At 48.4% G+C, this 24,591-nt stretch overlaps 1 protein-coding gene and 1 pseudogene across 1 annotated transcript; one reads left to right on the top strand and one right to left on the bottom strand.

Moving 5' to 3' along the window:
- Window positions 1-633: 633 nt before the first annotated feature.
- Window positions 634-12,077, top strand: UTP11 (UTP11 small subunit processome component). The gene is made up of 8 exons (XM_043461844.1): window positions 634-796; window positions 4,774-4,835; window positions 6,036-6,138; window positions 7,406-7,519; window positions 8,039-8,132; window positions 8,229-8,359; window positions 10,583-10,693; window positions 11,407-12,077. Exons 1-8 carry the CDS (start codon window positions 734-736, stop codon window positions 11,488-11,490), a joined length of 762 nt encoding a protein of 253 aa, XP_043317779.1. The 5' UTR covers window positions 634-733; the 3' UTR covers window positions 11,491-12,077.
- On the bottom strand, window positions 6,736-7,310 carry LOC122437371 (annotated as a pseudogene).
- Window positions 12,078-24,591: the final 12,514 nt, after the last annotated feature.

Genomic DNA, 24,591 nt, shown 5'->3' with positions numbered 1-24,591 from the left:
AATATTGAGGATTGATTTCCTTTAGAATTGACTGGTCTGGATCTCCTTGCAGTCCAAGGGGCTCTCAAGAGTCTTCTCCAACACTACAGTTTAAAAGCATCAATTCTTCAGCGCTCAGCCTTCTTTATGATCCAACTCTCACATCCATACCTCTAGTCAATTTCTGTTGAATTGGGGAAGGTCAGTATCAGAATAACCTGTCCGAAGTTATGTAGCCAACAAGTGGCAGAACAACAGGTGGTTTTAAGGACGCTTGTCTCTCTTTAGAGCGGTCTTCCCGATACACGGGGAAATTCACAAGGCTCCTAGCTTTAAACGTACCGCTTAAATACAGCAAGTGGAGCAGAGCTGTAGGAGACCGCGCATGCGCACCCTCCAGGCCCAGTTCAGCCCGAGGGCTGTGCCAGCCACGTGTTCCCAGGTGCCAACGCGGAGCGGAGCGCGAAGGCGAGGTTTCGGTACACGTGGACAAGCTCTGGCGAATAAGAACGGGAGGTTGTAGAGTCACGAGACTAGACCTAGAGAACTACACTTCCCAGAAGTAGCCTGTGGTGGACGCCTTTACTAGATGACGTATTTCCGGAAAGACAGGCGCTGGATAGGCTGCGGGGAGGAAGTGGGCGGTTCTAAGTCGCTGGTGTCTTGGCTTATTTCCGGTAGGATCGGTGGTCCGGCGGCTGAAGCGGTGCGAAACCGGCGTTGTTGTAGAGAGCTTTTCCAGGAGTGAGCAGACATGGCGGCGGCATTTCGGAAGGCGGCTAAGTCCCGGCAGCGGGAACACCGAGAGCGAAGCCAGGTAGGGTCCCACAGGCCCCACTGAGCGCTGGCTGATGGGCCCATGTGCTATTCTCGCCCCAGCCCTCCCCACCCCACCACCTGCGGATCTTGTCCTTTTCCGTGAGGGGAATGGTATAAGTAAATACATGTAAATATATGTTAGCGACGCCGGCGTGGCTGGGGCGGAGCCTCGCCTTTGGGGAGGAGGGGATGGTCGTTCTCTCTAGGAAAAGAACGGCTGTCCTTATTCCTGGGAGATAAAGCTATCTTGAAAGGTTTCGGTGAGGTGGTTAAATAAGATACTGTGTGTAAAGTGATTTTCTTACGGGAAGTTGAGGTCAAAGTTCACACAGCCATTAAGTGTCCTGACTGAAACTGGAATCCGCATTTAAAGATGCTCAGCTCTGTCCACTGCGTCTGTCGGCTGAGCCCGAAGAGATTGATGTTATTAATGCAATATCATCATCATGCCTGAATTTTGAGGTCCCTGAAGATCTGCTACATACGCTTTTTGTTATGTCTTCCCCTTAACGTTCATGTTTTCCAAGCCCATTTTATCAGTTCAGTCGCTCAGTCGTGTCCGGCACTTCGTGACCCCATGGACTACAGCAGGCCAGGCCTCCCTGTGCATTCCCGGAGTTTACTCAAACACATGTCCATTGAGTTCGTGATGCCATCCAACCATCTCATCCTCTGTCGTCCCCTTCTTCTGCCTTCAATCTTTCCCAGCATCAGGGTCTTTTCTAATGAGTCAGTTCTTCGCATCAGGTGGCCAGAGTATTGGAGTTTCAGGTTCACCATCAGTCCTTCCAATGAATACTCAGGACTGATTTCCTTTAGGATGGACTGGTTGGATCTCTTACTGTCCAAGTGACTCTCAAGAGTCTTCTCCAACACCACAGTTCAAAAGCATCAATTCTTTGGTGTTCAGCTTTCTTGATAGCCCATTATGTAGGTGGGGAAAATGAGGTTCAAGAACAGAGTTGGCTTGCCTGGTCACAAACACCAAATTGGGGCCAGGTAAACAGTTGTAGGACTTTTGTGGGGGTTGTCTCTGTGTGAGGAACTTGAGTGGGAATTCATTTAATCAGGAATCACACAATATTCGATCCAGAAAGGCCCCTAGGGATGTCTGGTCCAACTTCGTTTTACAGATGGGAAAGAGAGAAGGATGTATCTAAAGTTGTGTCACTGATGGGATGGAACTAAGGCCTCCCAACCACAGTTTAGTCTTCCGGCTTAATAGCATTTATCAGACATTTATTGTGCACTTGCTGTGTGCTCAGTGGTGTGTTGGGACTAGTGTAATTTGCCACCTTGTTTGGACCTACAAACAAGATAGATATGAAAGATAGATAGATAGATAGATAGATCTACATATATCTATCTAAAAGTAATAACAGCTAGAAGTGCTTATTGTGTGCCAGAGCCAGACAAAGTGCAGAATGCTTTATTATCTCATTTAGCTGTCAGTGGTATGTGAAAGTAGGCACTACTGTTATGTTACATTTGCAGATGGAGAAGCTAAGGCTCATTATTAATCTATGTTAAATAATTTGCCCCAAGACAGACATCTATAGCTGGCAGTTGACAAAGTCAGGGATCAGATCTCTGAATCCAAAAGCCACCAAAGGTTGAGCAAAGAAGTAGCTTTGTAAGAGATGTGTAAAAAATGCCCAATGAGAGGGGGAGAAAAAAAAGGAAAAAAAAAATTCTTAAAAAAAGGAAAAGCAAAAATTCCCAATAAGAAACATGAGTGGGAAGAGGAGAGATGATGAGAGAAAGCATCACCATGAGATCTGTTGGACTTGGAAGGCAATGATAATAGCTGTCTCTTTGAGCACTGACCATATGCTAGGTCCAGGCTAATGTGCTGTATAAGGATTATCTCTTGTAATCCTACTACATCCCTGTGAGGAGGATGTTATCCTCATTTTACAAATGAGGAATCTGATGCTTAAAGAGCCTGACTAGTGTGATGTGACCAAAGGCACAATTTTGAGTAGTTGATTTAGACTCAGAGAGAAGACAGAGGCCATGTGTGAGTGGGAGTAGAGGGTCTTTGTGGGAGAGGTGAGAAGGCCATACTGGAAAAGGTGGTAAGCACATTGAGGAGAGCAGTCCCTGTTTGGGTAAAGTTTGGACCCTTTCCTGTCGGTCCTCACTGCGGCAGTGGGGGAGCACTGGAAGATAGTTGGTATGGAGGGGGTAATTATGTGAACTATTTCAGATTCAGTGCCACACTTCCTCCTGTAACGCAGGTGTACATTTAAGTGGACATGACAGATTTCAAGATCTCTGCCTCACTTTGTTGCTCTTTTGACGCTTGGGTTTTCTCTTTCCACTCTCTGTCAGCCTCCCTTTGCTGTAATTAAAATAATGATCACAAGAGGGCTTGGGTATTATTTTAAATACTGAGTTATTTCTTGCAACACTTCAGGGATAGAGGATGAGAAAGTAGACTTAAAAATCTCGTCCAAGTTATTACAGAAGTTTAAACAGTGAGTTTATGTACTTTCTCAAAGATCAAGATCATTCAGGGTGGAAGAGGATGCAGTGTAGGAGAGTGGGGAAGAGCAGACTGTGGCCCCAGATAGAATGGGTCTAGTTCTAGCTTTGCCACTTAGTAGTTCTGTCTGTGTTCTTGGGCAAGCTGTTCGTTAAACTGCCTTCCCTTTTTGGAAAAATGGGATAACAGTGTGCCTGCTTTATTTGCTTTCCTTGATTGGGGATAAATGAGATTGTGTTTAATGAGCCTAGCAGATTGCTTTGTAGTAGTGATTCTTTTTTTTTTTCCACATTGATAAAAATTTTATTTACTCATGTTATATACTCATCCTTATAGGAGAATAGGCATTTTTTTTTTAAACCTTCTAGGAATGTCAAAGCTCCTAGATGTTACAAACTAAGGTAAAGTAAAAGTACATGCAAATTCTTTATAATGATTTTTTTCTTTCCTTTAATTTTATGTTTTCAAAATTGCCTAAGATGTAATAGTAATTTTTAGCAAATGTGGCCTGTTATGATGATGTAGGCAAAAGTTGCTAGCACTGACCTTGCCATAGGTTAAGTGCTGGGCAAGTGATAGCTTGTAGAAAGATAATACCAAGGTTTAATCCTCATACCTACCATGCTATCCAAGTTCTCTATTAGAGAAAGTATTTTCTGTCATTCTTGGTTTTCTCTCATGCTTTGTACCAAAATTAGAATTATAACAGTACACATATGCTGGGCACCTGCTATGTGCAGGTAGCTACCACTTTAAAGTCTCATTTAATTCTCAGGGTAATCATGAGAAGTAGGTCCTGTTATTCTCACTTTAGAGTTGTTTAGTTGCTTAATCATGTCCGACTCTTTGCGACCCCATGGACTGCAGCACGCCAGGCTTCCCTGTCCTCTACTATCTCCCAGAGTTTGCTTAAGTTCATGTCCTTTGAGTCGGTGATACTATCTAACCATCTCATTCTCTGCCACCCTCTTTTCCTTTGTCTTCAATCTTTTGAAGCACTTTATAGTTACGAAACAGCAACTCAGAGAAGTGAAGTGACTTGCGCAAGGTCACAGATTGTTAAGAGGTGCAGCTTGGATTTGAACCCAGTTCTTCAGACTCTAAATTTAGCTCTCTTAACCACAGTTGCTTCCCTGTTACTATGTTTTCCCTTCATAGTATTTTATAAACCCTTGGATTAAGTCCGTAGTAATTTTAGTACAACTGGCAACTGCTCGCTTAGTGCCGAGTCATTGTTGCCTTTCTCTGTCCTTAATAGGCCAAGAAACCTACTATGGCCGTACTTGTGACCTCTCTGACGGCTGCATGGCCTCTCATCCTTGGGCAGAGCCCAGTCGGGGGAGGGAGGGAACAGGGTAGCACATTGGCTGCCGGGACAGGGATTTACTGAGCGCTCCAGAGACTCTTGTTCCTGGCAGGTGTCATGTTGATTCGGATATGTGCTTGCTGAGGAAACTAAGCATTTTTTTTTTCCTTTTGTTTTCTAGCCTGGCTTTCGAAAACATCTGGGCCTGCTGGAGAAAAAGAAAGATTACAAGCTTCGTGCAGAGTGAGTGTAGTCCTTCTAGCAGAGGTGCTGCCAAAAAAGCTTACAACCTCCCTGTATTGCAGCTGAATTGCCTGAGTGTCCAACAAGGGATAATTTCCTGCCATTGATAAAATGGCCAAAAGCTCTGGCAGCCTGTCAGATACTTTTCTGGGACCCTAAACTTCTCTCTTTGTTTAGGCGGAGCATTATTTATTTAACTGTCCTTGCATTGTGAATTTTTTTTATAATGTTGTTCCAGATCGTTTTCTCATGATGGCTTTGATTTGCTTCTGCCTTGGTGTTTGAGCCAAAAGCTGAATCTTTTTTTCTCTCTCTCTTCTTGACGTTCAAGATAAAATCTAACATTCCAATTATTGAGTCTCTTACATCACCATGTGTGGTGTGGAATGAAGAGATGTGAAAGATGGATTCATGGGACTGAGCGTGGGTGATAATGAACTCTGAAAACATCTTATAAAACAATTATCCCCATTCTTCTTTTTCTTTAGCACTTTATTTGCAAAGTATTTTATGATTATTTGTTAGCCATGCATGTCAGCTGAGGTCCTTTTTTATGCTCCCAGAGCAGATGGTGATGGATTCAGTGGGTTGCTCTGGATCCCAGAGTTTTTCAGGCAAATAATAATAATAACTGAGACAGTGTTCTACGAGAGTTATCATTTTTATGCTCAGTTACTCCACCTAGCAATCTTGAGCGGGTACTGTTATCACACCCATTTCCCAAATTAAATTGGGATGCAGAGTGGTTAACTAACTTATCTAAAATTACTCAGCCAGTAGTGGTGGAGTCAAGGTTTGAACACAGACTGTCTGGCTCCAGAGCCCACGATTTTAGTTGCTGTGCTGTACTCGAATGTGTAGTTTCTGAAACTTATTTGGTTACTTGGTGCTCAGACTTGCCTCATAATCCTGTCTGAGTAGTTCTAATTTGTACTTTGTTGGGTCTCTCCCTGTAATGATGTAAATGGCACTAAAACTTACATGAAAAAAGGACTGTTATTAGTTTCAGGTAGAACTGGGATAGGAGTGAAACCACAGAGAGATGAACAAGGTCTGCCACAGTGGAGTGTGGATTGAATCTAGTCACCTCTTCGGCTCTTTTGAGTTTCACTTTGTATATATCACTAAATGCTTGTAAAGTTTGCTTGTTGTGGTTATTTTCTTCTTTTTTGCTGTGAACTTGTTTAACCTGCTTTTTAGTGACTACCGGAAAAAGCAAGAATACCTCAGAGCTCTCCGGAAAAAGGCTCTGGAAAAAAATCCAGATGAATTCTACTATAAAATGACCCGGGTTAAACTCCAGGTGAGTGCTTAATGGATTAGTTGGTATTTTGAGCTCCAACTCAAGAAGGAAAATAGGGATGAGGGAGGAGATGGAGAGAGAGGATCTTGGGCTTTTATTTAGCTCTTCTCCAGTTGGTCAGGTGCTCCTGGTCAGTATCCAGGGTGAAGCTGCCGTTTCACGAGCAGCATGTGTTTCTGCCCCTGAGTCTCAGTTGTTTGATGCCTGGAACCATTCCCATTCTTTTTCCTTTTTTTTAATGTTAGAAAAGTAAAATCCAAACTTTATTGTTGCTTTTTGCCTTTGGAAGGATTTTACACACAGGCTTCAATCTTCAGAATACCCTGGATTCAGTAGAAAAACCATTTAAATGAAATTTTGTACAGTAGAAACTTCTCAGCAATCAGAATTTAGACTGTAAAAAAAATACATGCAGAACATGCTTTTCTGAAAACAATGAACAAAAGCACTGAGTGCAGAATGAAAATAACATTTCAATTCCACCAAAAGTAGTCATCATAGAAGGTGTAAAAGTCACTGTTCACTTTTTAAAAAATATTATCCAGAGACAACATCCTAACTCTAGGACTGGCTTTAGAAAGTCTTCAGCTTCTTGCTTTAGTAGCAGTGAGGTGAATATGATCACGGTCTGGGATGTGATCTGTGTCCTCCACAACTACAGTAGGGAGAAGACAGTCACTGTCTTCTGTAGGCCTGATCCCTGTCTTGAGCAGTTCCCCATCCTCCGCCTTCACTTCCTTCGTATGATCCACTAGGACAGTCCTGAACATCATAGCCTCCCTCATATCCTCTGTTGTAGTAATCTTGATGGCATGAGCTCCCATAGGTAGATCTCCCCGTGTAGATTCCTGGTGTAGGATTATGTGTTTTTTTTTGCTATAGAGTAATCAGCTCTGATCCTATGTTCATCAAGCTCCATTCCATTGGCACACTCTTTTTGCTTCCTTGGCATCATCTACATTTTCAAAGTATACAAACTTGAACGTCTAGACTGCTGGTCATAGTGCAACAGACATGTCAGCCATTGGGCCATATTTAGAGAACACTTCTCTTAGACCTCTATCTGTAGTGTGCGGGTTCAATCCAAATACTGCTGGAGCTGTTCTGAGTTGGTGACAGGAGGTGCTGAGTTGAAAATGTCTTAGAGGCCTGGTGCATTGAGTGGCTGTCATATGTAGCCTTTGGTCCAGCCATGAACTGTGCCAACAACTTGTTAATGATTTTACTCTAATAGGAACTGTGTCTTCTCGATTTGTTGGATTTTTAGGATGGAGTTCATGTTATTAAGGAGACGAAGGAAGAAGTAACTCCAGAACAGCTGAAGCTAATGAGAACTCAGGATATCAAATATATAGAAATGAAAAGGGTTGCAGAAGCAAAGGTAACAGCTAAAAATGTTTATCCTGATATGTTTTTCTTGGTTAAGAAGAGAAATAGAAATCCATTGATCTCAAGTTATAAGTTGATTCCTTCTGGCATTTCTAATCTTAAAGTACACTTGATTATGATAACCTTTTAAAGGTATATTTAGCATGGTAGAGTAGAAAGAGGTCAAGTTTGAGAATGAGACAAACTTAGGTTTAAATTTGGGCTCTGCCTTTTATTAACCCCATGATTATGGACAAATGAACTTCCTGGGGCTGTTTGCTTATTGCTGTCTCATAGAATTGTTGTAAGGATTAAATGAGTTTTGTGCAGTGCCTGGCTATGCCTGTAGCTGACATATGGTTGGTGCTTGATACATTTTAGTGGTCCTTTCTTTTGAAAGAATGAATTCTTTCAAATTCAAAATTCTTTGCTAGCTGGTAACAATGATGTGAAATGGTCTAAACTTTTGCAAACTCATTTCTGATATCCTAGAAGAACCCAACATAAAATGAGACTATATTCTGTGTTCCAGAAAATTGAAAGACTAAAAGCAGAGCTCCATCTGCTGGATTTCCAGGGGAAGCAACAGAATAAACATGTGTTTTTTTTTGACACCAAAAAGGAAGGTATGAAATGTATGAAGGTTTCTGGGACAGTCTAGCATGTTGGTCTTTGTTGTTTGGTGTTAGAGACAGCACCTTAAGGATTGTCTTGACTTTCAGTTGAACAGTTTGATATTGCCACTCACCTGCGAACAGCCCCAGAACTAGTTGACAGAGTCTTTAACAGACCCACGATAGAGACCTTGCAGAAGGAGAAAGTGAAAGGAGTTAACAATCAAACTCGACTTAAGGTAAGTTTCTCCATTTTTCTTCAGGTCGGAGTTTATGGGACTCTAGGTTCCTTTCCTCCCCCGCTACCCCCCCAGCATTCCGTAAGATTATTTGTGGAAAAAGTACTAAGTTCTCTTGGAGAACTAGGAGGAGAATTTGGTGATGGGAATGGAAGTGGAGGAAGTTTTCTTAGTTTCTAAGATTGGAGGATGTGTGGCATAGTGGCCAGGAGCATAGGTTCTGGTCTTTAGGTCTGCATTTGTTTTCTTCTTCTTCTATTTTTTTTTTTTTGGCCATGCTATGAAGTTTGTGAGATCTTGGTTCCCTGACTAGGAATTGAGTCTGGGCCACAGCAAAGCACGGAGTCCTAACCATTGCACCACCAGGGAATTCCCTAGGTCTGCATCTGACTCCACCTCTGACCCTGGGCTTGTGCTTTCAACGCTGTAACAGATGGTAACAGTTTTAAAATATAGAGAAGTGGGGAGGGGGACACTGCAGATGAAGGGATTTGGTGTACTTTGATAGTAAACCTTTAACAGTACCTGTGCATATCCAAAGGTCTTTCATGTTCTGCATTTGTAGCCCAGATTTTGTATCAATTTGTCCTTATGGTGTTTTCCATTGCTATGACTGGGTTCATGTAGAAGACATGCTTTTTCTCCAAGTCTTCTGGAGTTGAACTCTCACTTCTGACTGATTCATTTAAAAAACTGCTGTCAATGTGTTTCAAGCAGACAGCTGTTCTGTTTTGATTTGAATCATTTACACCGCATCAGCTTTGCTTCCAATGTTTAATTTCACAGCAGCTTCTCTAGCTCAGAGGCAGCTAAACTTGCTTTAGTAATATAAATACCCCTAATTAGTTTGACTATATTGGGTAATCCCATAAATTTGACAGTCTGTGCAATGAAGTGAAAACAAAAGCTGTCTGAAACCACTGCTGTGAGACTATGCTAGATTCGGTGAATCGTTTAAGTCTGAGGCCCAGTAATACTCCCCTCTTTGTAACTAACACTTCCAGCTGAAGAGCTGGCTGACCTAGTGTTCTAGTGCTGACTTTGTTTGTCCGGGAGTTGTGTTTTCACATAGCTGTCTTACTGACACATCTCAAGTGTCGCGGTAGTCCCTAAAGAGACTGGTCCTGTGTAGGATAGTTCACCAACGTACCTTTGGAGAAGTTGGGAAAGTTTGAGTCTTGCCCTTCTGTCTGGTGGTTTTAAATCTCTTATTTAAAGCAAAATTATTTTGATTAAGAGACTGCTAGTGGTGGCTTACGAGGGAATTTTTAGTCTGTAACTTGGAGGGTTTGGGGAATCCGTGAATGGGCTGTAGGAAGTCTGTGAACATCCTCTTTCCATCTTAAAATTTTATGTGACTAGGTATGTATGTTTGCATGAATTTAATACAAACATATATGTATATTTATGTCAAGAAAGAATCTCCAAAAAAGGAAAGAATCCAAAGCTTTCTCAGAGGTCCATAATTCCCTCCTATTGAAGGACCATTTCTTTTTTTTTTTTTTTGGTTGCTCTGGGTCTTATTGCTGCATGGGGGTTTTCTCTAGTTGCGGTGATCAGGGGCTGCTGTCATGTTGTGGTGCAAGGGCTTCTCATCGTGGTGGTTTTTCTCGTTCCGGAGCGTGGGCGCGAGGGCTTGCCGGCTCAATAGTTGGGATGCATGGGCTTAGTTGCTCTGTGGTGCATGAAATCTTCCTGGACTAGGGTTCGAACCCATGTCCCCTACACTGGCAGGGGAGTTCCTGTCCATGGTGTCACCATGGAAGAGTGAAGGACCGTTGGACTGTGAGGGGTCATCAGCAGTGAGAATTTTACTGACAGAGTCCTTCTGCTCTCTTGAGTTCTGCAGTCACTGCCCAGGGACCCTTCTCTGCTTCTCTATATACTATGTCACGTTAGGTGACTGGGATGCTCACTCAAAGGGTGAAGCAGCTCCGAGTAGTAGTGGAAAGATTCCTGGGATCTGTGAGTCTCGAGGCGCAGTCCTGCCTCTGCTCCAGGTGAACCGTGTGTCCCTGGGGAAGTCTCCAAGGTTCCTTTGGCCTCTGGAATGTGGTGCTTTTAAAATGGACAACTTCAGAGTGTCTTGTTACATTGATTCTGAAGTAAGGAGGGAATTGATGAAACCATTTATGCATTTGGGCCTAAGTGGACTCAAAAACAGTTTCTTACTCATTTTTATCCTGTTAATTGTTTCACTGAAAATGTGTGCTTTCTCTGCAGCGGATAGCGAGAGAGAGGCAGAAGCAGTATGACTGCCTGACACAGCGGATTGAGCGTGAGAAAAAATTGTTCGTTATTGCACAGAAAATTCAGACTCGCAAAGATCTTTTGGTGAGGAGAGAGAGCCTTAGGCATTCATTTTATTTTTTCCTTGTAAAGGTCTTAACTGAAACTGGATTTCAGCTGTGTGTAAATCAACCCCAGTGAAAATGTCTGCTCCTCAGGGGCAGTGGTTTGAGCCAGTGTCTGTTACTCTGACAGTCTTGAAATGTTCCTTGATTAAGAAGGTAATAAGGGGCTTATTAGTCCGTGCTTTGGAACAGCTAAGGGTAGGATCGGGTGGCATGTGAACTTTATAGCTTATGAACAGCTATCTGTAACATTTAAACAGGTTAACAAAACAGTGCGTGTCATTCACTGGTATTTAAAAATAGACAACATTGTGTAGTTAAATAGCAGAGCTAAGGAATATAAGATGCCCCTTTCATATTATTATCATTCCTCTAAATGTCAAATTCTTTGGCTTTGCAGATCATTTTGGTCTGCCTTTCTCAACTGGGGTTCCGTAAGAGAAACCCTACCAAAAAAGAAAAAAAAATGATTTGAGGACCTTTCTTAGTTTTCACAAGAACTTATGCACAGCCAACATCATTACGGAAGCCTGGGGGAGGACTTGAGTCATCCAGTCAGGGATGCCTTAGAAAGAAGGGCTTTGTCTCTTTTGAATGTTGGGATGGGCTGAATTAGGGGCTTTAGTTATTAAACTTTCTATTTTACACAGCCCTCTCCTGTGCTTTACTGGTAACTTTTTTATTCTTTCGTAGGATAAAACTCGGAAGGTGAAAGTGAAGAAAGAAACAGTGAACTCCCCAGCTATTTACAAATTTGAGAGTCGTCGAAAACGTTGAGGTGTTATAAGCCTTGTCATTCCACATGGAAGAGAGTTTACATTTTCTTTTCCCAGTAACTTCAAATTCCATTGGTCAAAGTGACTTGGTTTTCCTGTTTGTAGCCATAATTTTTTTGCAGATTTGACATTTGATACGAACAACATTAAAGCCCCTCCCCCATCTGAATTGTGGGTTATTGAATTCAGTCTTTTTTTGGGCTGAGCCGTGCAGCTTCTGGGATCCCAGCTTGCCTACTAGGGATCAAACCCAGGCCCAGGGCAATGAAAGTGCCAAATTTCAATCACTGGACCACCATTGAACTCCCTGACACCAGTCTTATTTTTATATACTTTCATTTTTTTCATTTTATAAGGAGTATAATCTTTTATATAGCAAATTTGGCAAACAAATGAGTTCATCCCTAAGCCCAATACTTATTCAAGGACAGCAGATAACTTCTGCATATACTTACAGGCTAGGACATCAGGGGAGTTAGGGTGAACAGCTACCAAGAGCATCCTGGTTTATTTCCTCCATTTTGTGAAAGTTGGCACTGTTGTTGGTTTTTCTGTTTTGGAGTCGTAATTAAACACTTTTATGGCCTACTTTTTTCGTTTACTATTAAATCATTAGCTCTTTTCCATTTGGTTACATCATTAAATTTTTAAAAGTAATATATGCTCACAGTAAAAATTAAATATTTTTACTATTTGCATAGTGTTTTATACAGTGGATAGACTGATTTTACCCTCATTCATTCTTCCCTTATTGGATATTCAGGTGGCTGCATAAGTTGGCCAGGAAGGATTTTTTTTTTTTTTAACACTTTACAGCTGCAGGTAGAAACCCTTGGAATCAGGAACTCAGAGGGGCACTTCTTTATTGTTGAAACTCAGACCAGGCTCTGTGTTCCTGCCCTCCTGGCCAGTTCTTGATGGCAAGGCTATAAATGGCTTGGTACAAGCCTTCGCCCTGGAAATAGAGACCCCAGCCCCAGGGTGTGTGCAGCAGACACACAGACTTCCCAGAGTCTCGCCCTTCCCTTCCCTGCCCATACAGGGACGGTAGGCCGAGACCAGTCAGGACAGGGCTGAGCATGCTTAGAGCAGATGTGGGAGGAGCAGGATTCTGGGAGGCTTGCTTACACCTCACTCCCTAGACGGGGAACTGCTCTGTGTAGATTCTAAAGATTAAAAAAAAAGAAGTTAAAACTTAATTTCCATGACTGTTAGGTTCTGTACAAAGCTTAAAATGAAAACCTGTTTCGTCAGGGTGTACTCCGTGGGATATAGATCTGGGGGCCCTGGAAAACAGGAAGAAGAGCCAAGGGATTAGAAGCCAGCAGCTTCTGCCTTCAGGAAGGAAGCACTTCCCAGTCTGGAAAGGTGCTGAGCTAAGTGAATGTTGATAGTCTTATGACAAAGGCATCTGGAGAGCTGAGACCTGAGCCAGGAAAGGACTCATCACATGGGTGTTGAACAGAGGAGCAGGCCAATCCAGCAGCAGTCTGATCCTGGGACGGCACAGCTTGATCCTGCTGCTCTGACTCCCTGTCCCTGCTTGGGGGAAAGGTGGGAGGAGGGTGGGGAGCACACCTAAATGCTTTTGGTGGAGCACGCTCCCACACAAAGCTGCCCACACTGTAAACTCTTGGGTTAATAGATGCACTTGGTACCAACCGCTCAGGCTGGAACACGGGTGTGCGCACATCTGCATGCCCTCTGGTTCACAAACAACACTAGGGTTTCACTGGTGCAGCTTGCTGTTCTGCGCTTAGTCATTCAGTCATGTCTGACTGCGACTCCATGGGCTGTGTGTAGCCCGCCAGGCTCCGCTGTCCATGGGGATTCTCCAGACAGGAATGCTGGAGTGCCTTGCCATACCCTACTCCAGGGGATCTTCCCAACCCAGGGATCGAACCCAGGTCTCCTGCATTGCAAGCGGATTCTTTACCTTCTGAGCCACCAGGGAAGTCCAGGAATACTGGAGTGGATAGCCTCTCCCTTCTCCAGGGAATCTTCCTGACCCAGGAATCGAACTGGGGTCTCCTGCATTGCAGGCGGAGTCTTTACCAACTGAGCTACCAGGGAAGGCCCTAGACACAGGTTACTCACCCACAAGTCCTCACAGGATACATACAGGTCAAATGGAGCAGGAAGGTCCATCCTCACCGAGTAAGTTTCAGGGTAGAAGTCATCAGAGCACTAGCTCTGTAAGGGGATAAAGCTGGGGATCCTGAAAGCCTCTCAGTTTGTCCCGACTGGGACCCCATGGACTGTAGCCCACCAGGCTCCTCTGTCCATGGGTTTCCCAGGCAAGAATACTGGAGTGGGTTGCCATTTCCTTCTCCAGGGGATCCTCCCAACCCAGGGATTGAACCTGTGTCTCTTACATCTCCTGCATTGGCAGGTGGGTTCTTTACCGCTAGCTAGTGCCACCTGGGAAGCCTAGGGGTCCAGAGCTGCTCTTAAACTGAAGGCTGTCTTTGAGGCCCAAGGATTCTAAGGGGGAAGATTGGCTGCCCCTCTGATGAACCTAAGCAGCTCCAGCTTCATGGGTCCTGAAAACAGGCCAAGGGCTCTGACATTTTCGTGCCTGTTGGAACCTCAGACTCCTGGCTCCTTGCTTGGAAAAGAGACTATTGTTTCTTTAGGATCCATCCCATCAAGGTCCAGAGGGTGCTTGGGCTCTTGGTGGCATCTGTTCTAGCTGTGCCAAGGAGAATGTGGCAGCCTCCAGATGTGGAGAGCATTTTTCTTGGCAGAACACATGTGAATCAGATCTCTTGTACAAACCCAAGTTTTCAAAGCAGCAGCTAAACAGGCGACATAGAAGCCCCAGGCCTCTCCAGCACAGAGAACCGGCTAACCCAGCCCCATCTTAGTCCATTGACACCTCTTAGGGCCCTTCTGATTGAAGCAGCAGCCTATCAAGCCCTATTCTGGGCTTGACAATAATAATAATAAATAACCCCCTTGATATAATAATAATAATAAACCCCTGTTCTGGGTTTATTTGAAGAAAACCTCATACTGGACCCATCCCTGGCAACACAGTGGGGAAGGGCCCAGTAGGTGGAGCTGCTGCCCCTCCGCTGAGGTTAGCTCTCAGGGTGCTGGTGTTGAAAGCTCCCAGTACTACATAGGTGCTTAGTAGGCATTTGGTTATTGGAGTTAATGCCATGTAAGTGAGCTCCTGTGAAAAAAGATCTTCTCCACCCCAGTCCCCTTCCTTCCCCGCCTCCCCTCTCCCCACCTTGAGATCGGTGTGGCCCCCAAGGGACTGGGCAGGAAAGGGCCTTCCGCTCACATTTCTGGTGAGGATCATGGAGGCAGCCGGTGTTGGCGTCCCAGGTGGTCCACTGATGGGCGGTCCCACCGAGACTGTGGGGGCAGCCCGTGTGCAGTTGTGTTCGCGGCTTGCTCCCTGAGCTGCTGGCTGTGGGGCAGCGAGCAATGAGAGCGGCACTCCCCAGCTGGGGAGGCTGCAAGTAGGCGCAGACTGGCTCCGCCGACCTGTGGAGGCCAGCGAGGCCGGGCCTGCTGGGACTTGAGACAGAGAGGTGAGTGGGTGTCTGCTGCTGGCCTCCCTTCCTTCTCGAGCTCTCCCAGCGCCAGTTCACAGAGCCTCTTGCATGGGGTGTTGGAGACGGGCGGGGGAAGCCTGGGTGGGAGTCCTGGCTCAGAGCCCCAGGTGAGCGGAGTCGAAGGCGGACCTGAAAGACGGTCTCGGGGCTGAGCTTGCAGGTTTCTTGTGCAGCCGTCTCCTGGGGTCAGAGGGTGCGCTCTCTTGCCAGCCAGGTCACGGGGCCTCCCTGCTAGCAGGGCTCCCGCCACCCGGCTCCCTGGGTCTGTCTCAGCAGAACTGCAGGGAGGAGGCAGACAGCAGCTATGGAGCTCCAAGAGGCAGAGTTTCCTTCCCCAAGCCCAGTGCGTAGACTTAGGAGGTTCGAGAGGCTGCCCGGTTCATGCTTCTGCTTGTTCTCCGTTCCTGGCTTCTCTGGTCAGACGGAAAAAATCTCTCCTGCTTCTTCAGACTCCCTGTAAGGAATCTCCCTGTTCCTTATTTCCAGATGCATCATCAGTACTTTTGGGAAAGTGCAGTCTAACCTGTATCTCTCCTAACTGAAGGGGCTACCTCATTCTCCCTGCCCAGTTGTCTGCGTCCCTCGATGGCCCTGGTAATGGCCATGGCCCTTCCCTCTCTGGTGCGAGGCGAGCTGACCGGGTGGGGCGGTGGTGCTGAGGGTAGTGATAGAGGCAGGTTCCAAACAGAGCCAGGGACCTACTGCTTCTCACCAAGAGGAGTTTATCGGGGGACTGCTCTTTGGGGTAGAGGGTGGAAAGGAAGCCCTTTCCTTTCCTCTTGTTGTCTGTCACCTGACGGCCAAGCCCAGATCATAAGTGTTAATGAATCGTGGTGCCCCGGAGGCAGCTGGGCAGCCCCCCCGCCCTGAATCAGCCTGACTCATTTACAGCTCTCTCCCAGTTCCCCCAAAGGCTTCTCTCTGAGGTGACAAATATGGGGGGGGGGGGGGGGGTTGGTTTCAGTTTCATGTTTTCATATTACTGGATGGAAAAAAAAAAAAAGAAAAAACCTTTCCAAACCAAAAAACCAGCTTCTATAGCAGAAACATGTCCCGAGAGCACTGAAAATTTCCCCATCTTCTCTTCTCAGCTGCTCGGCGACATTGAGGCCAGTGACAGAGGGGTTAAGAGGAGGGGGTTGGAGCCAGGCTGTGTAGAGCATTGGGGACAGTCCCTTTAGGGGTGGCAGCACCTGCCTTCCTGCATAAAGACAGGGGAGGACCTATGCGGGGCCCTCTGCTTCTGGAGTCTGTGGCCAGCTGTGGATTGCCAGGGGATGCGGATGGGCAGGGGCTGGGGAAAGGGTGGCCCTCTTGCATTTCGAGCTAATTTGATCCCAGGGGGTTGGAGGGCAAGTGTCCCTCTCTCAGAGAGAGCTCTTGAGGTGGAGTGGTATGTGGGGAGATTTAGGGTCCATCTGGCACGTGGAGACTCCCGGGCACCACCCTGTTCTGCTACTGGCTGGTAGCGTTATAAACCATGACCACCCCTCCTCGACTGGGGCAGATGGCCTCCACGGCAGATGGAGACTAGGCCAGCAGTGACTGGATGAGCTTTGTAGTCTCAGTCTGGCCTCCCTGGCTAATAAGACAATCCAGAGGGGCAGTGGCAGGGGTGTTTGCATGTGTGTGTGTGTTTGTGTTTAGGGGCTGGGGCCCTGGCCTTGTTGGGTCATTCTGGAGGAGAGGGAAACAGGGAATCCCAGATGGAGCCAGTAGATGTTGGGGGCATACCTAAGTTTGCCGTGTAGAGGTGGCAGGTTCTCAGGGTGGCCCTGACCCAGCCCACCTGCCTGGCCTCCTGAAGCTGCCCAGGTTAATTCTCGAGTGTTAGTTCTCAAGTGAAGGCGATGGTCCTCCGCAGCAGGAGTCTCTGCTGCAGCTGGAGCCTGGTGGGCTGGGGCAGACCCCCCGCCAGGTCCCCAGAGCCCAGGGCCTGGGCAGCAGCAGCTCCTCCCAGAGGACGTGCCCGTTTATTATGCGCTCGGGCTCCCTCGCTGCGCAGGCAGGCAGCGGCCTTCATTAGCGCAGGAGCTGGGGTCTGTTTTGGCTGCCTCATCAGCATCAGTGAACTGCGTCCCTGCGAGATTTGATACAATTTAATTAACCTAATTAAAAGCTCTGATTGCAGAGATGATTGGGGTAGCGCCAGCAGCGACTGCATATTTATAATGAGCTGCAAGGTGTGGGACCGCAGCCAAACGCCACGCATCCTAATGAGCGGGAGCCGGGAGCCAGGGAGCGGGAGAGCGAACGTTTATTTTTGGCAACAATGCCCAGTTCCTCCCTGCCAGGGAGTCAGAGACCTAGGGAGCGGAGACGGACCTGCCCACTGAGCTCTTCGGCACAAGGTGGGAGCAGAGGCGTGCACCCCACGTGTCCTGGTGCCTTTGGATGCCCACAGGAGCGCACAGTGCCCATGCTTTCTGCTGCAGAGTGGGGGTGGGGGCCCCAGCAATGCACTTTTCCTGCTTCTCTCCATCTCTGGGATCATGAGCCGTGGTGTGAAGAAACGGCCCAGCAGAACGACCTTGATGTCAAGTCTTCTGGATCCCTGGGCTGTTTTCTTCCAACTTGTCGAGGAAGATCAGAGGCTGAAAAGCTGGATGGGGAATCAGAAAAAGGGGTCTGAAAGTTCAAGAGACCCAGTTGAGGATCCTGGGCTTGGAACAGACGGGAGAAACAGGAGAGATGACCCTCCAACTCAACCCGGATCCCCGTCTCCTGACTTTCTTCTGAGAACCCTGCGCCGGACAGGGCCACCTCCCCTGGACCTCTCCTCTCTCACTGCCTCTGCTGGGGAGTCTTGGTTTGTCTGACTCAGCATTTCCGCTGTAAATCACATCTAATAATAACGAGAGTGAGAGCTGTGGCCGAGATGCTGTGGGTGAAGGGGGCACTGGTGAGAAGGGGTGCGCTGCCTAGGTGCAGAGGGGTGTCGAGAGGGGAGGCAACTCCGGGCTGGTGGGAGTGGGCACTGGGTTTGGGAAGTCACCACCAGAGGCCTGGGGGATGGGGGAAGGAGGTGTGAGCCTCCCTCAACCCCTAGTCCTGGGGAGCTTGGGTATGTCATAAGCTCAGCCAGACTGCCCAGCCCCCTGAGTGCTCTGAGAGACGCCTGGACAAGATGAGATCTGTCCCCAGCCCACCTTGCAGAGCTGCAGCTGTTTAGCTCTCTTATCAATCTTCTCTGTGGGTTTAATCATCTCCTTGTCATCCTGCTGGGGCAGCCCTCCCCTTGCTGAAGCCTGGCTTTCCTCCTGTCCCCCTCCCCCAGATATAACCATCCTTTTCCACCTGACTTCCCTTGCAGGAGACAGAGGATGGGCCAGGGTGGCTTTGTCCCAGGTTTAGTCTTGGCGGCAGGGGCAGCAGTCCCAGTTTTTGCAAGGAGTCAGGAGGGGAGAGGGGTGGGTAGAGGAGAATCTATCCTAGCTGGGTACTTCTTGTGATCTTTGACTCCACTCCTGGCGGGGTAGGTGGGGCTCAGGGGTGCACCACAAGGACCTTTAGCCCAAATCGTGAAGATCCTGCGAAGTGTCCCTCCCTTCCTTCTTCCTCTCTTCTGCCAGCTTCTTAGGAGGTGCATCCACCCACGCCATCCAGCCAGCCAGCTCTGGCCTCTTTTCCTGGGTGAGTCCTGTGGGGCCAGGCCCTGTGGAGCCTTGTGGGACTCCGGGGTCCGTGGGCCGGAACCACGAGCCCACAGTTTTGCGTGCATCTTGGGAAAGAGGGTTCCCAGGAGTCAATGGAGCCTGTGTTGTGGTCCAGGCCGGGAGCCAGGGCGCAAGGGGCTCTGGGGCCCATCCCCATGCTGACGTGCAAGATGACCTTCAGGGCAACTCTTGGGCCCTTCTCCACTTCCCCACTTATGGGAGGGGATGGGGGTGGCAGGGGTGGTGTGTGCAGCCCTCAGAGGGCACACGAGAAAGAGGTCCTTTCCTCCTCCGCCTGCTCACCGCTCCCATCCCAGGCACTCTCAGTGCAAGTGGAAGGCTCTTTCCTTCCCGTGTCTCAGAAGTGGCTGGGAGGTCCTGAAGAGGTTGGGATTAGTCTGAGCATCAGGCGGCTTGTCCTCGAGGTGGGGGCTGAGAGGGTCCCTTCAGGAGGGGACCACAGATTCTGAAAGGGCCGTTGCTCCCTCCAGCACGAGGCTGGGCTCTGGAGGACAATGGTGTGTTGATGAGGCTTTGGTCCTGGGCTCACATGACCCGACGGGGGCGGGTGGACCGCACGTGGCTGAGCCGCCTGGGCTGACCTTTGGTTGCTGGCTGGGGAAGAGAGGAAGCCATGAAGCTCCCCTCCTACTCCATGCACCCCAGGCGCCCTGCTCCCCGCAGCCGGGAGCTGCCTTCTGGGCATACGTGATCTCTTCATCTACCTTCTTTGGGCCTTTCCCCTCCCCCCTGCTCTGTGTGTGCATAAATTGTGTGTGAACATGTGTGTCCATGTGAGTGTGAGCAAGGAGGCTCCCAGAGGATGAAGGACAGTGAGGGAAGAAACGTCCTTCATAGGGATGAAGTTTTCCCCATCGTGAGGACACCACCAGGGTAGGGCCAAGGTGTGTGTGTGTGTATTTGCCCACGTGTGTTCGTGGGCACAGGGGGTGCATGTGCGGGCATGTAGAGGTCAAGGCCTCTACCCTGCCTTGTCCTGTGACCTATGCCCTCCTCCAATGAGAGTGGGGGAAGTCTAGGTCAGCACTTTCCAGCTGGGGCTGGAGCCACACTCACCCAACCTCTGGCACTGGGCCAGAGTGTTACTTTCACAAGGAAAAAGGAAGACTTTGGGGGGATTGTGTAATTATTGTAATCAATTGAATTAACCAAAAATTATCATTCAGTTAGGAGGCAAGGCGTGTGCGTGCGCGCATGCGCACACACATCCCACCCCCCCCCCCCAACAATGAGTTACACATAAGACATGTTTACACAGATGGAAAGTCAAGATATATAGAGAGGTAGATAGGGATATACGCACACTTAATGATTCTTTTTTTTTTTTTTTTTGAGAAGCTAGGGAAAGGTCCTAACGCATTTTCTTTTCTTTAAAAAAATTTTAAAGGACTTCCCTGGTGGTCCAGGGGTTGAGACTCTGCCTTTCAGTACGTGGGGCGGGGTGGGGGGTGGTTGCTGGTTCGATCCCTGGTCAGGGAATTGGGATCCCACATACTGTGAGGCAATTAAGCCCGCACGCCAGAGCTGGAGAGAAGCCTGGGCACCACAACCGAGACTCGATGCAGCCAAATAAATAAATGTTAAAAAAATATTAAAAAAAATATTTTATATTGGAATATAGTAGATTTACAATGCTGTGTTAGTTTCATGTGGGCAGAAAAGTTATTTAGTTATACATATTCTTACATCTATTCTTTTTCATATTCTTTTTCCTCGTAGGTTATTATAGAGCATTGCGTGTAGCTCCTTGTGCTATATAGTAGGTCCTTGTTGATTATCTATTTTATATAGATAGTCTTTTGTCTGTTAATTCCAGCCTCCTAATTTCTCTCTCACAGCTATGATTCTTGAAGGGGGTTATCCATCCTGCCTCTTCTTCCTCACCAAGGTGGATACAGCCAAGCAGGTTATCTGAAGAGAAACTTGAAGTCCCCAGGGGGTTGAGAACCGGGGCCTCTGAGATGGGGCAAGCCAGGACAAATGACATGCTACGGAAGTTGGAAAGCAAGTCCACGGTCTACTTTGTCACGCAATTTATTACAAACATTACATGAAGATGTTTTACCACATTCTCCTTTGTTGGGAGCCTCATCCAAGCCTGACTCTAGGGCTAGTCTACACCAATACCCCCTTGGTGGCCCAGGGGGGTATGTAGAGGGAAGTTAAATTCCCAGATCTGGGATAAGGTGGGGGTAGGGTACCCAGACACTGGCATGGGGAGGCCCGTGGGTGACAAGGGACCAGCATGGGCACCCTCAACCTCAACCTCTCAAATGGATAGCTTTGAGTGGTTGGATTGAGGGGTGTTTCTGGATGCTCTTACCCCTCCCCCCTCTGTTTTTTTCTTTGCCTCTTCCATCCCACCCCCATATAGTCCTGTTGACCCCACTGGATGCTGGGGACACAGTATGGGAATGTTTCTCAGCACTGAAGCAGAAAGAGGGCCTGGAGGGTAGGGATGGAGGCCGGGACTGAGACAGAGGCTGCAGCTGGGATCTGGACTGGAAGCCGAGCTCAGTGCGGACCCCGGTGGGGGCTGTTGGAGGTTGGGTTGCAGGGTGTCTGTCTTAGTCTTGACATGATTCTGAGGAGCCTTTTTTTGGAGTCCAAGGCAGGTGTTCTCCTCCAATGAAGAGCACGTTTGGCGTCTGCTCACCCCTTGGAGGGGCGGGACAGGTCCCCTCCCCCTGCTCCCCTCGGCTGAGCAGAGTCATACATCACCAAGGGGCCGGGCTCCCTAGATGTATTGCCCTAATACGTCGCTATAGCAACCCCACTCTAATCCTGCATTATTCTAATGTGGTCCCCCTCCTCACTGTGATGTATAGCTTGGGTCTTGGAGCTATGAGGCACCTTCTCCGAGTCTGCTCCAAGTACCCCAGGGATAAGTGGGTCCGAGGCTGGCTTGGCTTCCCTGGGTCCAGTCTTGCTTCTCCTCACCCTGCGCATGTGATCCTTTTGTGAGCTGGGGTGCGGAGGTGGGCTCTGGCCTGGCGGCCCACCCGTCCGCCTGCCCAGGGAGGGCAAGCGGCAGGCTGTGTGTCCTGGCCCTGGCACACGAGCGCTTGACGCACCGACCCACGCCAGCCTGCCCAGCCTGGGGACCTGAGGCCTTGGGGTTGGGGGCCAGGGCAGGACAATGGCCACATTCCGGCTGACAGCCACAGGCCCCCATTGTTCCTGTGGACACTGCCCACTTGAGGGCCTCGGTTCTGGCCCTCACCCCGCTTGGGGCGTAGGATGCGCCCTGGACCACTCCCCCGGGGACCATAGAGGGGTGATTCATGGGGTGACCAGGGCATAGCAAGCCCCAGCTGTGCCCGGATTCTGGGGGGTGGCAGGGGGAGGTGACTGAGGGTTGTTTGTGTCAGGAGAGGGCGGGGCTGAATAGCCAGAGGACTCGGGGCTGTGGACACCGACCACGTCATTTCATACTCCCCCTCGTGTGTGGGCTGCTCAGACAGGCTCCATTGTCCGAAGGGCAGGCCCACCCAGGCCGGAAGGGAAGTGAGGATGCAGAGGGGTCACCTCAGAGTGGGGAGGACCCAGGACACCCCCACCCCCACCCCAACTGCACTGGGATCCAGAGAACGGCAGGGACTTAGTCAAGATCACACAGCTTGGTGGGGACAGGCCTGGGTCTAGAACATTCCCCAGACCTATCTGGTGCTGAGATGCTGCTGCTGTTTCTGGTAGAAAAACAGACCCAGTGGTGATCTTCAGCCTTGCCAGAAGTTATACTCACAAGCTCCTTCCTCTCCCTCACTTGCTTTGAAATTCCTCTAGTTCAGGTCAGTACCTGGCATCCCTGGAATGAGAATTTGGAGCTAAGGGGAGTCCTAGGGCCATGCAAAGGCCATACTGACTCCATCTTCTGTAGGGCCCTGAAGAAATGAGTGGGGCATGGAGGTTGCCAGCGCTCTGACACACAAGGTCCATCAATGTAACAATAGACTTCATTGCTTCCTCCCAGTCGGTGATCTCACTTGGGCTCTCACATGCCTGCTCTACATGACTGAGAGGTAGGGAAGGAAGAGGCTAGCTTAGGAGCGTTTTAAGAACAGGGGGACTGGTCTTATTTACCTCCATGTTCCTACTTCTCAACATGGGACCTGTTAAACTGGATGACTGGATGAGAGGATGGATGGGGAGTGGTTGGGTAAATGGAGAGTGGGTGGCTGAAGAGGCGATCAAGGGTTGCATGGATGAGTGGATGGGTAGGTAGACAGATGAATGAATGGTTGCCTGGGTGCACGGGTGGCTGGCGAGTGGGTGAATGGATGGATGCAGAATGGATGAGTGGGTAAGCGAGGGAATGATTCATTTTATATACTGAGGTCCAGAGATGACAAGTGACCCAGCTTGGGTCATCCTAAAGATAAACAGTGGAGTGAAGTCTGGAGCCAGGTACCTGGCCCCTGACTTTGAGGCTGGGACACCCTGGGTCATGGTTTGGTGGTCAATCTCTGGGCAGGGCTGCAGTGGAAGCAGGAGTTGGGACCTAAAGGAATCTGTAGTTGTGTTAGTGCCCTGAAAGGTGGCTTCCCAGAGTCTAGCAGCCTTGACCTTGAGTTGAATCTTCTGTGTTGGGATCAGGTATGTGGAAGGGTTCTGAGCAGAGCAGGAAGAGGCTTGAAGTTTCAGGAAGGCGGAACTGGTGGAGTCTGAGGGCACTGGGGCTGAGTCGTTTTACCCCTTAGGGATCAGGCCCTGAGTTAGAAGCCCCAGAGGCAACTCCCAACTCATTCTTCATGACCTAGCTTAGTGGTACCAGTGTCTATGGGGCCTTCCCTGACCCTCTGGGTGCTCTCTCCCCAAAACCCAGCACAGCGCCTTAGGACATAGAAGGGGCTCAGAGTACATCACCAGGGTGATGCCACAGAGAATCAGAAGGGGGGATCAAGCTAGGAGACTGCACCTGCCACTGATTTTCTGGGTCATTTTGGACAAGTGCCTCAACCTCTTTGGGCCTGTTTCTTCTTCTATGGTTGGGGAGTGGAGAGGTTGAACTTTTCTTCCCAGGATGGCTTTGAGAATGAAGAAAAATAATTCTGGGGAGGGGGGAGAAGAAGCACTAGGCATTATTTTTCTGCACTACTTCAGCCCTAGCAATAACACGATAATATATATTGTACATATAAAATTGATTTTGTAGCTAACATTTAATGTGCACTTACACTGTGCCGGGCTCTCATTCTAAGTGTTTATGTATATCATCTCTCCTCTAGTTCTCACAACAATCCTACCAGGCAGGTGCTGTCATCTTCTTCTTTTGACATGCGAGGAGACCGAGGTAGGGAGAGCATGTGTAGCTTGCCCAAGGTCCCATGGGCAGTAGGTGGTGCGGCCAGGATGGAAGACTGGACGGACGCCAAGGCCCACATTCTCAGCCACCGTATGTATGTCATCTGTCAGCGTGCAGTGCTCTGAACGGACACACGAGAAGGCTTCCCGACTTTCTTGCTGATTCTAGGCGGCTCATCCAACTTCCCTGAGCCTATGGGATTTGCCTGGTTGCACAGTGGTGAAGAAGGTGACAGATCCTAGCCAGTTAACTCCAAAACCCATGGTCCCCACTTCTCTTCCTGGTTCAGTCCTGAGTTCTGGAACTCCCTCTGCTTTGGGCAGACCCCCCACGCACTGGACACTGCAGCTCTCCTCAGCAGGGAGTCTAAAAATAAGATATACCTGTCATTGTTGATGTTCATATATCTGAGCATCAGATAAAATGGGTTTTCTTCTAGGCCTTATAATTAACTAGTCTTGCTGCCTTGGATAGGTCACTCAAACTCTCTGGGCAACACTTTTCTCATCTGCAAAATAGGAATAGTTAATGTGAGATAATGAAAACAAAGC

Source organism: Cervus canadensis, chromosome 2, assembly GCF_019320065.1.
Source record: "Cervus canadensis isolate Bull #8, Minnesota chromosome 2, ASM1932006v1, whole genome shotgun sequence".
NCBI lineage: Eukaryota > Metazoa > Chordata > Mammalia > Artiodactyla > Cervidae > Cervus > Cervus canadensis.
The sequence above is the reverse complement of the archived record's forward strand: the minus strand, read 5'-3'. Positions and strand labels throughout refer to the sequence as shown.